The sequence below is a fragment of the Eriocheir sinensis genome, unplaced genomic scaffold (genome assembly GCF_024679095.1).
Source record: "Eriocheir sinensis breed Jianghai 21 unplaced genomic scaffold, ASM2467909v1 Scaffold441, whole genome shotgun sequence".
In the NCBI taxonomy this organism is placed as follows: Eukaryota; Metazoa; Arthropoda; class Malacostraca; order Decapoda; family Varunidae; genus Eriocheir; species Eriocheir sinensis.
In genome coordinates, this window is record NW_026111767.1 from 342003 (window position 1) to 359569 (window position 17567).

The window sequence follows — 17567 nt, forward strand, 5'->3', positions numbered from 1 at the left end:
ATCATGAGGTCGCGATCACTGGTTGGTGACCGAGCAGTGTTATAGAAGGATATCAATGTATTATTATTATTATTATTATTATTATTATTATTATTATTATTATTATTATTATTATTATTATTATTATTATTATTATTATTATTATTATTATTATTATTATTATTATTATTATTATTATTATTATTATTATTATTATTATTATTATTATTATTATTATTATTATTATTATTATTATTATTATTATTATTATTATTATTATTATTATTATTATTATTATTATTATTATTATTATTATTATTATTATTATTATTATTATTTAATATCACCACGAATTAGGCATACAATTGTCAGTGGAAAAAACCCACGACAGATAGATCACGCCACCTTATAGGAATGTCGTCCGTCAGTGTTTACCGTCTCAGTTTGTATACAAAGCATTTCATCAAGCGTGGAGGTCACCTTGACATACGTGCCCAATTGTAACTTTATTATTTTCCAATCTGTAACTCGTGACTCCTTCATGAGAATCCGACTGACACACAACGGCAGTCACTCTCGCTCAGACGCTCCTGTACATATAGGCTAAGAATATACTCGCCTTAAGGAAGCTGAAGTCTTAATCAACGCCTTTAAACGCCCCCGGTACACCGTTACAGGCTGACTATGTTTGCAAGTAGCTACCCGTCTCATATATATATATATATATATATATATATATATATATATATATATATATATATATATATATATATATATATATATATATATATATATATATATATATATATATATATATATATATATATATATATATATATATATATATATATATATATATATATATGTCTATTTATGTATATAAGAAGAAAAAAACTACGACAGGAAATGCTGTGCTAAATTTTAGGCAAATCAAGCAGACTGCCCTTGCCATCAAATCAACTGAACAGGGCCTCAAGATGTTTAGCCTCCGCATCCCTCACCACCAAATCCAAAGGGAGGAGTTCATCCCCATCACAACCTGCATGCGCTGTTATAAGATTGAACAACACCTCACAAAGGACTGCCCTCAACCCAAAACCCTCGCTATATGCTACGAATGTAGAGTGGAAGGACACCGCTTCACGACCTGCTCTGCCCAAGCGAAATGTGTAAACTGTTGGGAGGGACAACGCACCTTCGCCTACAAATGCCTTGAACGACGCAGGGCGGTGGTAACGGCGAAAGAGGCCAAGAAGACAAGGCAGCCCCAAACCTACAGCGGGGCCACCACATCAGCCTCTCCGGTGCCGACTCCCTCCCTCCCTGCCATTCAAGTTGATACCATAACATCGATCTTCACGTCCATGGCCCATGCACACTTCCAAAACAGCATTAACCCAGGGAGCTTCGAGACTGAACTCAACAAGGTCCTCACTGCCAATAAGCTCCCTGCCATAAAGATCCCGGAGGTTCCTGACTCCTCCCAACTCCTCCCATCCATTCTTCTGCCAGCACCTGCCTCTACCTCCATCACTACCACGCCTCAGCCCCTCTCCCCTGTGAGCGCAGCCTCAGCCAGAGAAGAGCAAGTGTTGCGAGATGAAGCCTCGGTTTCCGACGCAGAGCAAGCAACCACCCTGGCCTCTACTCCCTCTGCTCCTGCCTCCCCAGCCAGTGACGCTACACCCACATCTCAGTCCACCAGCCCCTCCCCCTCCTCCACTCACCTTGTCTCCCCTGAACCCCAAGTATCCAACATTGAGCACCGCAGACGCGATGCCACATTCACCTCTCTAACCCCCTCTCACTCAGAGCATGTAGTTCATTCCTCTCCCTCTCCCCCTCCCTCTCCCCCTCCCTCCTCCCGCCGCACTGACCCTGTTCCCCACAAAATAACCAAAGCACACAACACCCGTAACAACAGATAAAAATGGAACAGATAAGAGTCATACAGCATAACGTCCTCAATTGGAACAGACACAAATTCGACCTGATCAATGTCTATAGGGACCTGGATCCCCATATCATCCTTCTAATTGGCCACGGCGTTCCCGATGGCGACAATCTAAATTCTAAAGATTCACGGCTTCTCCGTACACAGGAAAAACTATTCAAACTCTCACACAGACGGCACTGCGATCACCATCTAGATGACTTCATTTCGAACGCTCTCGCTGTGGAGATCACCACTCTCACGGGCAAGGTCCACCTTCTACCAGCCCCCCTCCAGGAACTTCATTCCAATTCAAGATTTCACACGTATCTTTAGGAGACAGATCCCTGTGTACATGGTAGCCGATCCCAACGCCAACCACCCGAAACTAGGCTACACGCATACCAACATCAAAGGAAGACATATACAACACCTGATTAATCAACGAACCATTCACACATAGGCCCACACCTCCCCACATACATAGCTCACAACACAGAAACAACACCGGATATCTCCTCACAAACAACAACACTTATCACAATATCAGCATTACTCAAGGCCCCATCACCATGAGCGACCACATCCCTGTCATCCTTACCATCTCTACCACTCCCATCCAAATCCCAACACGCCCCAGACCCAACTTCAACCAGGCCAACTGGGATCAATTTCACACAGAAATCGCTGAAAAACTCAAGGACTCTCCCGTCAACCCGCAGCTTCGATTGACTACATCGACACGTATCTCCAAGAATGGTACATCACAGTTGTGACCGAAGTCAAAAACAACATTCCAACAACACGCCACAAAACTCTAACACACTCTCACTTGAGTCACACGACACGCACCCTAATAGCACAACACAAAGCCATACAGCATGAGGCCAACACCAACGGCTGCACCTATCCTCTCTATAGACGCCACAAACAGCTCCAACTCACGCTACAACAACACCTGCAGAGCGACAGCCGCGCCCACTGGGGCGAGGTCATTGCGGAGACAGCCTCACTATACCATGACCCAGCCACCTTCTGGCGTAAGACAAAACAACTCATGGGAACCGACACGACGAACCCCACAACCTCTTCTCCCCCACACGCGACAAAGTGTACGACAACAACGAGAAGGAGACGCTACACAGAAATCACTGGCAAGACGTTTTCAGTGACGCGGATGAAGACTGGGACGACGAGGAGACAGAGACTGAAGTACGCGACTTTCTCGCCAATAAACTCCATAGACTTTCGCCTCACGTCAATGCAGACCCCAGCAGGGCCGGTCTTATAGCCACCCGTTTTCGTTCGCTGGCCAGCGAACGAAAGCCTTCCGCTCGTGATCGGGTCTTACAGTCGCTCTCGACGGCTGCTTTTCGGTCGCTCGCGAAAGAAAAATCGGCGTTTTGGTAAGGAGATTTAGGGGAGCGGTTGAGGTGACGAAAACGAGATTTGTATCCTATAAATTCAAAGTAAATGAGTAAATCTGCAATGATATGACATACCTAGCATGCAGAAAGCATATATAAGGCAAATAATTATTTAAAACACCTTTTTGTTTGTTGAACAAACGTGTTATTGGGCAGCGTATCGTACACCGCCAGCACAACAGAGTCTGTCGTCTCAGCCAACGCAATGGATATTTTCGGCAAGTATATTTGGTGTTTTATTATCTATCAACATTTCTTTTTGAAAAAGTTGTGTGTAGTTGTCTTCGTGGCTCATGTGGGTATGCTGACAGGCTGAACAAACCATTGCATATACCTGTGGGTTTAGTAGCACTCAGTAAACATAAATTATAGTATGAAATATTAGGAATATTTAAGACAGCCACCCAAAAAAGCATCCAGGTTATAACTGAACTATTCATAATAGCTGGTCTCAGGCAGGGGGGGGGGAGAAAAAACACAGAACTATAGAATTACACCCATCACGGGTGTTACATGAAGACATAAGAACATAAGAACACAGGAGTCTGCAGGAGCCAGTAGGCCTGTACAGGCAGCTCCTTTGACCCTAAGCTCCCGTTTATTTATCCCCACCGAGCATCGCTGTCCATGAATTTATCTAATCTATTTTTGCATGTAAGAATTGTATTGGCACTCACCACGTGACTGCTAAGCCTAATCCACTCATCCACCACCCTGTTAGTAAACCAATTTTTTGCCTATGTTCCTGTTGAATCTGAGTTTATCCAGTTTAAATCCATTACTTCATGTCCTACCCGGTTCTCTTGCCAACAAAACCTTATGAATAGCTCCCTTATTAAAGCCCTTCATACATTTATAAACCTCGATCATGTCTCCACGCACCCTTCGCCTTTCTAGAGAATGCAAGTTTAAGTATTTGAGTCTTTCCTCGTACGGTAAGTTTCTCAACCCCTGAATCATCTTAGTCATCCTCCTCTGCACCGATTCTAACATTTTGATATCCATTCTATAGTAAGGTGACCAGAGTTGAACCGCGCAGTCAAGATGAGGTTTAACTAATGCTAAATATAGTTTGAGGAAGACCTCGGCGCTTCTGTTGCTTACGCTCCTTGAAACAAATCCTATTACCCTATTTGCTCGATTTCTAGTTTAAAAGCATTGTGCCCTTGGACGGAGATCAGAGCTCACTAAAACCCCTAAGTCTCTCTCGCACCCAGACCTGCTTGTGAGAGTGTCATTTAAGCAATAGTTATGTGAGGGGTTGTTCTTATCAACACTCAGAATACTGCACTTCCCTACATTGAACCCCATATGCCATTTATCCGCCCAGTCATACAGTCTGTTGAGTTCATCCTGGAGAATACTAGCGTCCTCATCCGACTCAATTACTCTACCGATCTTGGTATCATCTGCAAACTTACTGACATCACTACTAATTCCTGTATCTAAGTCATTGATATAAATAATAAAGAAAAGTAGACGTAATACCGAACTTTGTGGAACCCTACTCGTAACACATCCCCAGTCAGATCTTCTACCGTTGATTTGCACTCTTTGCTTCCTATTGCTAAGCCACGCCGTGACCCAGTTCAAAACTTTACCCTCTACTCCGTGAGCCTGTAATTTAAGCAACAGTCGTTGGTGAGGAACTTTGTCAAAGGCTTAACTAAAATCAATATAGATTACATCATAATTTTCATCACTGTCTACCGCCTCAAATACTTTACTGTAGAAGAACAAGAGATTGGTGAGGCATGACCTACATTTCGTGAACCCATGCTGCGAGTCGTGAATTAAGCTACGTTTCTCTGTTTGCTTCCGAATGTTACTGGCTCTTATGGACTCCAGCATATTGCCTATAACCGATGTTAAGCAAGTTGGGCGATAGTTTGAAGCAGGTGACCTGTCCCCCTTTTTGAAAATCGGCGTCACATTAGCTACTTTCCATAGGCTGGGCACATAACCAGTAATTACTGACATCTTGAAGATGACGGTTAGTGGGTCACTGAGCACATCACTAAATTCCTTTAATACCCTCGGAAATATCCCGCCAGGACCTGGCAGCTTCTTCTTCTTAAGCTTATCTATCTCATCCTGAACTACTTGCCTGGTAATGATTATATCTCTCAATTTATCGCCATCCCCGCCCTCGTACACCTGAACCCTTTCCGGAATAGTCGTTCGATCCTCTTGTGTGAATACTGAAAGGAAGTAGTCGTGGGACAATGTGCTCATATTTCGTAATTTTCTACTAGCTCCCCTGTGTTTGCTTTCAGCGGTCCAATTTTCTCCCGTGTTTTTGTTCTATACATCTGAAAGAAGCCCTTAGGATTACTTTTCGCCTCATTTGCGACTTTGATCTCATAGTTCCTTTTTGCTATCCTGGTGTTTTTCTTAACTAATCTAGATAGTTCGACGTACCGGCCCCTGATATGTGTTTCACCATTCTTTATTTTCTGATTAAATTCCCTTCTTTAATCCTATCTCGTGTTTTAGTCCACGAGTCATCCACTTAGGGTTATTGTTTTCTTTTCTAAGTGTTCGCTGTGGTATATGCTGTCCTTGCCCCTCTACTGTTACTCTAACTAAATTATTGTAAGACATTTCTACCTGGATCTATTGTCTCTCCAGCCCACAGTTCTGGCCCTCATGAATCCCTAAATTATCCCAGTTTACCCCTTCAAGATGTCTTCGAGGCCCGTCGTAATTTGCTCTTCTAAAATCAGGCACTAACACTGGGTTTGGTTCGCGGGCTACAGCCCAGCCTAAGCTAATACGAACCGTTCTGATACTTCTGATATATTTTTATGTTCTTATCAGTACGACTGTTTGTGTTATGAATAACTAGATAAGCGGTGATAAGCTACTGTGTTACAATGAAAGGTACCGTAACTATTTTAGCTCTAATAGATTATTAGTTAAAGAGTATTAGGTTACTAATTATTAGGTTTGCTTAGTTCTGTGGAATCATATATAATTTTCAGTCTATTAAGTCACCATAGTTTATTGTAGCAGCAATAGCTTAATATTATCCTGAGCAGTGATGGGTTATTATCCTAATGTTGAGCTGCAGCTTTAAGATAGTGTCATTTGCCCTGACAGCTACTTCACAGCATGTATTCACAGCAGTAAGATGATTTTTCTCACTTATTTAAAATACTGACTACAGTATTCATTTTTGAGTAATTTATGAGAATGGCAGTTAAGGAGATTTTTTTAATACATGTATTTTCTTGAAATAGCTGTGTTGTTATTCTGTAAATATTTCGCTCCCTTGTTCTCGTCGTTGTTTTCTGGTGCGATAATTATTTCCATAGGATAAAGCATCATAGTTTACCAAAAACATGAAGTCAGTGCCCGTGAAATAGACCACTCAGGTCAGGGCAAAATCTTCTGGTAAGTCATGTAGGATTGTGCAGGTTAGGTTCGGCTTGGCCCCCTTCCTATCAGTTTTAAAAAGTTAAAGTTGGGGGCAAACGGTATAACTGCAATAGCATTAAAATTTGTTCTTCCATTCATCACTCTGTCCCTCAGTCACTGTTATATTGTACTTCTGTTTAAATTTTCCAGCTTGTCTCTTTCTCAGTTCTCTTGTTTTCTGCACACCCAACATTTATTTATTTTTATCCTAATTTCAACATGACAGCATTTTTTTATGTTAATACTTTATATACATATACATATGTATCTCCCACAGGATGTGGAATTCTTCTGAATCTTAAGATTCTCGTCACAGTGAAATACCTGGTCACAAGCAATGTCCTCTTTATATATATATATATATATATATATATATATATATATATATATATAGATTTATATATATATATATATATATATATATATATATATATATATATATATATATATATATATATATATATATATATATATATATATATATATATATATATATATATATATATATATATATATATATATATATATATTGTCGTCATCAGGTAGCAGGGCTATTGGAGATGTCAACTGATATACCTGATACCCTTTCTACATATAATTTCTCTATCAGAGGAAGCGCACCTTGTGTCCGAAAAAGTTTATGATGTTGCTGGTATGGCAGGATTTATGGAGTTAGACTACACCTAGGATCAGTCCGCTCATTCTCAGTAGTAATGTACAGGCTGACGGATGAGGTCAGGCAGCAGTCTCCGTGGACCATGGTATTTGTGGATGACACAGTGGTATGTAGTGAAGGCAGGGAAGAAACTGAAAATGACATAGAGAGGTAGAGGTATGCACTGTAGAAGAGGGATGAAAATCACCAGGAGCAAGACTGAATACATGTGAGTGAGCCTCTGGAGATGTAAATAATGGTACAGTGAGGTTTCAGTGAGTGCAGTTGGCAAAGGTGAAAATCTTCAAATACTAAGGCTTAACAGCCCAAAGCAATGGAACGTGTGCTACAGAAGAGAAGAAAAGAGTACCGTACAGGCCAGATGGAATGGAGGGAGAATGGTGACAGGATCATCCACTATTTGTGCTCAAGGACAAAGCCCTGCGTCTGTCCTGTGGTGACTGTGTCCATTCATAGCAACAAAAAGAAGTCAAGCAACAGATATCATAAAAGACCTTTTGCTGTAAGAAAAGCTTTACATGGTAATACGTTTACTTGTATTTTTAACATAGAAAGATAAATTATTAGACTGTGTAATCCTTTTTCATCGCACGTACTAAGGCTAACTAGAACTATATTATCAATGAAATAGTAATATGAAATAACGATAAATTCCTTACCTCTGCCGCATGCTAAATAAATAAAGGTAGAGTTGGGGGCATATGCTATAGCTGCATGTGGCCTCATTGCTCATCTCCATCTTATTGGCCCTAGAGCTGGTTGTTGGCAAGAACTACTTACTCTGGGACATGGCTAGTGTGACAGGAGTTATCAGTTTCCTTCCCCAGGTTTTCCCAAATATCCATTTCTATGAGTGAAGAAACAATTCCCACTACTTTTTTTCTTACTATTTTCAGATTAATAATACTCAAAACCATTATAATTTGAAGAAAATATACAAACAAGTAGTTCAAATGAAGTAATAAAGGTAAGGTAAAGTTGGGGGCATACGCTATAGCAGCGCGTGGCCTCGGTGCTCATCTCCGTAGCATTAGCCCCTGAGCCTGTGGTGGGAGGGAGCTCATTACGGCGGGACACAGGGCCAGTGTGACATCCGGGTTACCACAGTTTACCTTCCCCAGGATTCCCCAGGTACCCATTTATCTACCAGCCAGAGAGGGAGGACGAACAGCTGGGTGAGCTGCACACCGACTGCCCGGGCTGGGATTCAAACCCGGGCCCGCGGAGTAGAAGACAGACACGCTGACCACTAGACCACGGAGGAGTATAAAGTAATAAAGAAAACTAATCTAAGCAAACCCAACATACCCCTGCCAGCACTGTCAGTGCACTGGACAGTCTGGGCGGTGGCTGCAGTGGTTAGATTTGGTTATGTTACGGCTGCTTAGGTTAGTCAATACTTATAATGTAAACCTTCATAATATGGTTAAAGAGCATTTATTTTTGCCCCTTGCCCACAGCTTGGAAGAGTATTTTGAAGTGGCAGAACTGAACTATTTACCAAAGACTTTGTAAATAGTCTTCCTAGGGCGTTTTATCCAGTATTCCCCCTTTTTTATCACACTGAAAAGGAGAATGAGCAGCTGGGAGGGTGGCACGTCAAAAATGGCCAGTACATTATTAAAGAAACACTGATGCATTGGTTAGCAGGTTCAGCAGCACATCCGTGTGTCCGTGTATGAATTTCAGCTTGATCAGTCGACACGCAGCTCACCCAGCTGTTCGTGCACCCTTTTGGGCTGACTAACTAATGGGTATCTAGAAAAACTTTGGGAAGATAAACTGCGGGTAGCAGAAATGTCACACTGGCCCTGTCATTATTATTATTATTACCCATCACAGACTCAAGCTTTGAGGTATGCCCACAACTCTACCTGGAGACAAGGTAATCCTGAAAACATGATTTATCTCGAGAAAAACAACTGTGGCCGCTTCACAGTTCATGGTACGCGCAGATAAATCACGTGACTTTGTTTACGTTTTAACACTCACGCTTGCCAACCTCGCCCGACCAGTTATATCAACACTGCCGACGATTTAGGTTCGGTGCGGGTCTCGTTGGGGAGGGTAAATCTTTGAGTGTAAGACGGGCGCCTTGCTCTCGTACGCCAGCCAACGAACCTAGTGCGCGTTTTCGTTTTACCGCTCCCGAAAGGACTGTAAGACCGGCCCTAAATTCTGACAACAAGTTCCTCACTTTTGAGACTACATCCGAACACATCCTTTCCATAATCAAAGGCATGAAAAAGACATGCCCAGGACAAAGTGGTATAAATAAAACCATCTTAAAACACCTTCCCCTTGAAACCATTTCATACTTAAACAAAGACTCTCAATGCCGCCCTTTCAGCAAGCTACTTCCCAACAAGTTCAAGAAGGCCACGTTGAAACTGATACCAAAATGGGGTAAATACCCTCACTACCCCGCTAAATATAGGCCAATATCCCCCTTTGAAGTGCCGGGGAAGATATTTAAGTGAGATGAAGGATGAAGTACAAAATCTTACACCTCAGACATCCTATCATTCCAGAAAAGCTCTTATGCGACTTTCTAGATGATAGGTCGGCGAGAATAAGACTTGGAAACTACCTCGGTGACAGCTTTGACCTGAGCTGCGGTGTCCCTCAGGGCAGTGTGTTCTCCCCGACGCTATTCACTCTACACCAGAGATACCCCTCCCCCACTCAGAGGCACCATCATCTCATACGCCGACGATGTCACTCAAATCGTCGGCTATCCAGGGAGGTCAATTCAGATGGCTCAACTCTCGACATCCCGGGAGATTGACTCCCTTAACTCCTGTGAGTTGATATGGCGAATACAAACCGACACCAAAAAATTCACTGTCATGAAGCTCGGCTCCCTATACCAATGAACAACTGATTACTGCAAATGACACACACCACACGCAACAAACGGGCAAAATCCTGGGTCTCCACATCTCCACAAATGGTTTCTATAAACATGTCCAGAATAGAGTCCAGTAGACAGTACGTCAAAACTATACAGATTTAAGCTGATGCCCATGCACAAACATAAAAACCCACCTTGTAAAAACACTTATCCTGCCATCCTTGATTACCCTCCCATACCCACACACACATTCAGTAACACTCAACTCGCTAAGCTCCAGAGGGTCCAGAACACAGCCTTACGTTTTGCCACCAACCAATATCACCCATACGCCATGACCACAGAGCAAATCCACATAGAAACAAACACTCTCCCTCTCAACATGCGTATACACAACACAGCCACAAAAATATGGCAAAGACTTTCACTGCTCAACATACACCACTTTAACACCCTCATTGACAACGCGAACAACATACTCAGGTACAACAGAGCCTTCCCAAGCAGCCTTGCCGTAATAAACTCCATGCCTGCACCGCTACTCCACTGAATCTGATCCACCCCAAAGAAGCAAATTCAGAATCACTGCATCCACACTCGGCTAGCGAGCTATACGCAAACACCACAACTACACGTTACACCCAAAAACACAAATGTAAACACAATCGTGACTCCTCCGAAATCAAACATGTAAGAACCTGTTGTGAACATAACGTCGACTACGTGCCAAACAATGTATCAACCAAACTTCAGCTTCATGAACTGATTGTAAGCCTAAAAGTGTCATAAAAAGCCCCAGATAGCTGGACTTCCCGCCTTCTCTTCTCCCTCCTACTCCTTCTTTACTTCTCTCTTTACCTTCCTCACCCACCCTCTTCTAATTCTTCCCCCTCTTCTCTCTCTCTAAAAAAAAGCCACCTCAGTTCCTCTCAAGAAGCGAAAGCGAAACTAGTCGGGAATGAACTCATCTCAAACACACCCGTGCTTCCTCCCTCCTCCTGCACTCAACTTGTCGAAGATGTCCTTACAATAATAACAATAATGATAATAATAACAATAACAATAACAATAATAATAATAATAATAATAATAATAATAATAATAATAATAATAATAATAATAATAATAATAATAATAATAATAATAATAATAATAATAATAATAATGATAATAATAATAATAATTAAAATGAAAAATAACCAAAAAGCATCGACATATATGATTGATATGATTGTTAACATTTCCTACCTCCCTGTTGAAGTTGTTCCATTTGTCTATCAGCCATTCCCTGAAGCCAAGCAGTTTCCTCACGTCCTCTGGCCGCAGCGTGTCGTCACCTGCTGCAGCGTTCACCCCGGCACTGGACGTGACCTGCAACGACAGGCGACACTGACTTTACCACCAATTGAGACTGGCAGGGAGAGAGAGAGAGAGAGAGAGAGAGAGAGAGAAAAAAAAAAGGCGGTACATTGACAGACAGATGGTAGAGACAGACAGATCGATAGCGAGATAGATGCTAACAGCGTGCCAAAACCCACCTCAGGCAGCATGCTGTGGGCGGCGTCCCCGTGCACCGCGCCGCTCCTCCTCGCCAGCCACCTCGCTGCTAAGTCTTTACCCTTCCTCTTAGCCAAGTCCAGCGGCGTGAGGTCATCATCGGCCCCCGTACTGGGCGCCGTGTCCTTATCCAGCAGGTACATGACCACGTCCAGACTCCTTGCCCTCACAGCCCAGTGCAGGGGTGTCAGGCCATCGCCGTCCATTGCGTAAAGAGGCCAGCCAGCCCCCTCCAGGGCCTTCAGCACAGCCTCGTGGCCATAAAAGCTGGCGAGGTGTACCGGGGTGTGTCCGTCGGCGGCATGCAGCAGCTCGGGGGTCGGCGGCGTGACCGGGATGAGGGTAGACACACACTCAGCTTTACCAAGTAATGCAGCCCAGTGGAGGGCCGTCCATCCTGTGTGGGGGAGATATGGAAACATGGAAATGCAGGTAACGGAGTGCCTATTGGCTCATTACGAGGTTGCCCGCTTTGGTGATTTAATCTGCTCGACCGCCACTTGGGGCCTGAGGAGCAGATGAAAGCACCTCGATATTGAGGAGCAGATGAAAGCACCTCGTTATTCAATTTACTCCCGACGCAACGAAATGACTGTCAATTCTATATTTGAAGGAGTTGATGGTATTCGCATTTACTACTTCTGAGGGAAGATTGTTCCAGTGGCGGATGACTAGGTTTGAAAAGAATCTCCTTCCAATATCTGTGTTACATCGACTCGACTGAATGGGTAAGCCGTTATTTCTATTTCTTGAGTTGGTTTGCAGTTCAAAGAATTTGGAGTAATCGACGTTACTGAACTTTTTTCAGATACTTGAAGACTTGAATCATATCCCCTCGTAGGCGTCTTTTCTCCAATGTAAAGATATGGAGTCACTTGAGTCGTTCCTCGTACATGTGAGCCCTGAAGGTTTGAATCATCTTTGTGGCGCGTCGTTGAATCCTTTCCACTAAAGCAATGTCCTTTCTGTAATTAGGAGACCAGAACTGTACTGCATTATCGAGGTGCAGTCTTACCATGGAAGTATACAAGGCTAGCATCACGTCTGATGCTTTACACTCGAAGGTCCTCGCTGTGAGCCCGAGCATAGTGTTGGATTTGTTGTATGCTTTTTTACAGTGATTCGCGGGTTTCAGGTCACTGCTGATAGTGACTCCAAGATCAGTGTCCTCCTGCATCGCCTGCAGAGGTCTCCCATTCATGATGTATGTGTGGTTACTATTTTGGGACCCAATGTGCATGACTTTGCCATTGTCAACATTAAAAGACATTTGCCTTTTTTCCGATAACGTGATTAAGGTCTTTCTGAATGATTACGCAGTCGGTCTTTGTGAAGGCTTCTCCACCCACCTTGGTGTCATCTGCAAATTTTGATATTGTGGATTTCAATCCTGATTCTAGGTCATTGATATATATGATAAAGAGGATGGGTCCCAGCACTGACCCTTGAGGCACTCCACTAGTGACTGGAAGCCAATCGGAAGGCTGTCCGTTGAGTAGTCCTCGTTGTTTTCTGTCAGTGATCCAATCACTAATCCACGCGATCAGATTGGCTCCAATGCCCGTAGAGTGCAATAATGGAAGGAGAGGTAAGAGAAGGAGGGGAGTGAGAGTAAGGAGAAGGAGGGAGGAAGGAGAAGGAGAGGAGGAGAGGAAGGAGAAGGAGGGGAGGGAGAGAATGGAGAAGGAGGGGAGGGAGAGGAAGGAGAAGGAGGGCAGGGAGAGGAAGGAGGAGGAGATAGAGGAAGGAGAAGGAGGGAGGGAGGAAGGAGAAGGAGGGGAGGAGAGTATGGAGATGGAGGGGAGGGAGAGGAAGGAGAAAGAGGGGAGTTAGAGGAAGGAGAAGGAGAGGAGAGAGAGGAAGGAGAAGGATAGGAGGGAGAGGAAGGAGAAGGAGGGGAGAGAGAGGAAGGAGGAGGGGAGGGAGGAAGGAGAAGGAGGGAGAGGGAGGAGGAGGGAGGGGAGAGGAAGGAGAAGGAGGGGAGGGAGAGGAAGGAGAAGGAGGGGAGGGAGAGGAAGTAGAATAGGAGAGAGAGGAAGGAGAAGGAGGGGAGGGAGAGTAAGGAGAAGGAGGAGGAGAGAAGGAGAAGGAGGGGAGGGAGAGGAAGGAGAAGGAGGGAGGAGAGGAAGGGAGGAGGGAGAGGAAGGAGAAGAAGGGGAGGAGAGGAAGGAGGAGGGGAGGGAGAGGAAGGAGAAGGAGGAGGGAGAGGAAGGAGAAGGAGGGAGGAAGGAAGGAGAAGGAGGGGAGGGAGAGGAAGGAGAAGGAGGAGGAGGAGGAGAAGGAGGAGGGAGAGGAAGGAGAGGAGGGAGGGAGGAAGGAGAAGGAGGAGGGAGAGGAAGGAGAAGGAGAGGAGTGAGAGGAAGGAGAAGGAGGGGAGGGAGAGGAAGGAGAAGGAGAGGAAGGAGAAGGAGGGAAGGGAGAGGGAGGAGAAGGGGAGGGAGGAGAAGGAGGGGAGGGAGAGGAAGGAGAAGGATTGGAGGGAGAGGAAGGAGAAGGAGGAGGGGAGGGGAAGGAGAAGGAGGGGAGGAGGAAGGAGAAGGAGGGGAGGTAGAGGAAGGAGATGGAGAGGTGTGAGAGGAAGGAGAAGGAGGGAGGGAGAGAAGGAGGGAGGGGAGAGGAAGGAGAAGGAGGGAGGGAGAGGAAGGAGAAGGAGGGAGGAGAGGAAGGAGGAGGAGGAAGAGGAAGGAGAAGAAGGAGGGAGGAAGGAGAAGGAGGAGGGAGAGGAAGGAGAAGGAGGAAGGAGAGGAAGGAGAAGGAGGGAGGAAGGAAGGAGAAGGAGGGGAGGGAGGAAGGAGAAGGAGAGGAGGAGAGGAAGGAGAAGGAGGAGGGAGAGGAAGGAGAAGGAGGGGAGGAAGAGGAAGGAGAAGGAGGGGAGTGAGAGGAAGGAGAAGGAGAGGAGTGAGATGAAGGAGAAGGAGGGGAGGGAGAGGAAGGAGTATGAGAGGAAGGAGAAGGAGGAGGAGAGGAGGAGAAGGAGGGAGGAGAGGAAGGAAAAGGAGGAGTGAGAGGAAGGAGAAGGAGGGGAGGGAGAGGATGGAGAAGGAGGGGAGGGAGAGGAAGGAGAAGGAGGGGAGGGAGAGGAAGGAGAAGGAGGGGAGGGAGAAGAAGGAGAAGGAGGGGAGGGAGAGGAAACATGGAAACATGGAAACATGGAAATGCAGGCAACAGAAAGCCTATTGGCTCATTACGAGGTCTCCCGCTTGGGTGATTTAATCTGCTCGACCGCCACAATGGGCTTGGTGAGCAGATGAAAGCACCTCGATATTGAGGAGCAGATGGAGGCCCCTCGTTATTCAGTTTACTCCTGACGCAGGGAAATGACGGTCGATTCTATATTTGAAGGAGTTGATGGTATTCGCATTTACTACTTCTGAGGGAAGATTGTTCCAGTGGCGGATGACACGGTTTGAAAAGAAGCTCCTTCCAATGTCTGTGTTACATCGACTCGACTGAATGGGTAAACCGTTATTTTTAGTTCTTGAGTTGGTTTGCAGTTCAAAGAATTTGGAGTAATCGACGTTATTGAACTTTTTAGATACTTGAAGACTTGAATCATATCCCCTCGTAGGCGTCTTTTCTCCAATGTAAAGAGATTGAGTCGCTTGAGTCGTTCCTCGTACGGTTGAGCCCTGAAGGTTGGAATCATCTTTGTGGCGCGTCGTTGAATCCTTTCCAGTAAAGCAATGTCCTTTCTGTAATTGGGAGACCAGAACTGCACTGCATACTCGAGGTGCGGTCTTACCATGGAATTATACAAGGATAGCATCACGTCTGGTGTTTTACACTCGAAGTTCCTCGCTATGAACCCGAGCATAATGTTGGCCTTGTTGTATGCTTTTTTACAGTGATTCGCGTGTTTCAGGTCACTGCTGATAGTGACTATAAGATCCTTTTCCTCCTGCATCGCTTGCAGAGGTCTATCATTCATGATGTATGTGCGGTTGCTTTTGGGACCCAATGTGCATTACTTTGCATTTGTCAACATTAAAAGACATTTGCCATTTTTCCGACCATTCGATAATGTGATTGAGGTCTTTCTGAATGATTTCGCAGTCGGTCTTTGTGAGGGCATTTCCACCCACCTTGGTGTCATCTGCAAATTTCGATATTGTGGATTTCAGTCCTGATTCTAGGTCATTGATATATATGATAAAGAGGATGGGTCCCAGCACTGACCCTTGAGGCACTCCACTAGTGACTGGTAGGCAATCGGAAGGCTGTCCGTTGAGTAGTACTCGTTGTTTTCTGTCGGTGAGCCAATCTCTTATCCACGCGATCAGATTGGCTCCGATGCCCGCCGAGTGCAGTTTCTTAAGGAGTCCGTCGTGCGGTACCTTGTCGAAGGCTTTCTGAAAGTCCAGGTATATAACATCACTGGGGATGTGGGCATCCCAGTTCTTATATATACCTTGGAAGAAGTCTAATAAATTCGTTAGGCAGGAGCGCTTGTTTCTGAAGCCATGCTGGGTGTCGGAGATTACATTATTGTTTTCTAGAAACTTAACAGGTTATCTCTAATAATCTTTTCAGTATTTTTCCTGCCACTGATGTCAAACTTATGGGCCTGTAGTTTAATGTAACGGTTTGGTCTCCTTTTTTGAAAATCGATGTTACGTTCGCCATCTTCCAGTCTTCCGGGACCTTGTTTAGTTGAACTGACCGGTTGAGTATGGTAGTGAGTGGTTGAAGTATTTGTTGTTTAAGCTCTTTTAATAACCGCGGGGACAAACTGTCGGGTCCCGTTGACTTGTTCGTGTCGAGTTTGTCCAAGTACTTTTTTACTTCTTGGTCGCATATTGAGTTAATTTCCAGCGGCGTGATCACACTCGGCAGGGCAGGGCTCTCAGGAATGGTTTCGATGTCCTCGACTGTGAATACGGATGCAGAAGTTAGTGTTGAGGATTCTGGCCATCTGTTTACTGTCCTGAGTTACAGATCCAGTCTCGTCTGTCAGGGGACCAATATTGGATTTTACTTTCTTTTTCGATCTTATGTACGTGAAGAATTTCTTGGAGTTAGTTTTGATTTCGCGCGCTATTTGCTTTTCATAGATGCGTTTGCTACTCCGAATAAGGCTGCGACAAGCTCTGAGGCTGTTGTGGTACTGTGTGCTGGCTTCGGCCGTAGCATTCTCTTTCATCAAATTATAATTCCTTTTTTTAGGTTTAATGCCCTTTTATTTCTCTGGTCATCCACGGTGGATCTAACCCCATTTATCGCCTGGATTTCGTAGGCACTGTAGCCTTCTCTACTTGCAACAGCTTATCTTTGAAGACGTTCCACGCGTTGTCGATTGTATTGTCGGTGATGCCAAGTTGGTCCCAGGTCGTGAGGAAGCAGTGCACAGGCTAAGTTGAAATTTCCTTTTTGTAATCTGGTATCAATGATGGATTATCTACGAGTTTTTGACATATTTTGATATTAAAACTGATTAAGTGGAGATCGCACCCATTAAGTTTCTCACCAACTGTACAGTCGCGAATGAGGTCGTGGTCGCTTACTAATACCAGATCAAGAAGATTGTTTTCTCTTGTTGGTTGAGTTACATCTTGAGTGAGTAAAGAATCCTCCACCATTTCTAAAAGCCTGTTACCCTCTTGATCTCCAGTCATCAGTCCCCAGTCAATGTTAGGGCGTTAAAGTCCCCAATTATATTACTTCCTTGCTTTGTGTTAGAAGTGAATCTCTTCGTGAGGGCAGTGTCATCGGCTGCCTGTTGTT

At 44.5% G+C, this 17567-nt stretch overlaps 1 protein-coding gene across 1 annotated transcript; it reads right to left on the reverse strand.

Moving 5' to 3' along the window:
* Positions 1–7494: 7494 nt before the first annotated feature.
* On the reverse strand, positions 7495–16714 carry LOC126992325 (26S proteasome non-ATPase regulatory subunit 10-like; the record flags this gene model as incomplete). Its single annotated transcript, XM_050850998.1, has 4 exons — positions 7495–7506; positions 11538–11660; positions 11828–12243; positions 16673–16714. Coding segments are annotated over 4 exons (593 nt in total), but the record flags the coding sequence as incomplete, so codon positions are not given.
* Positions 16715–17567: the final 853 nt, after the last annotated feature.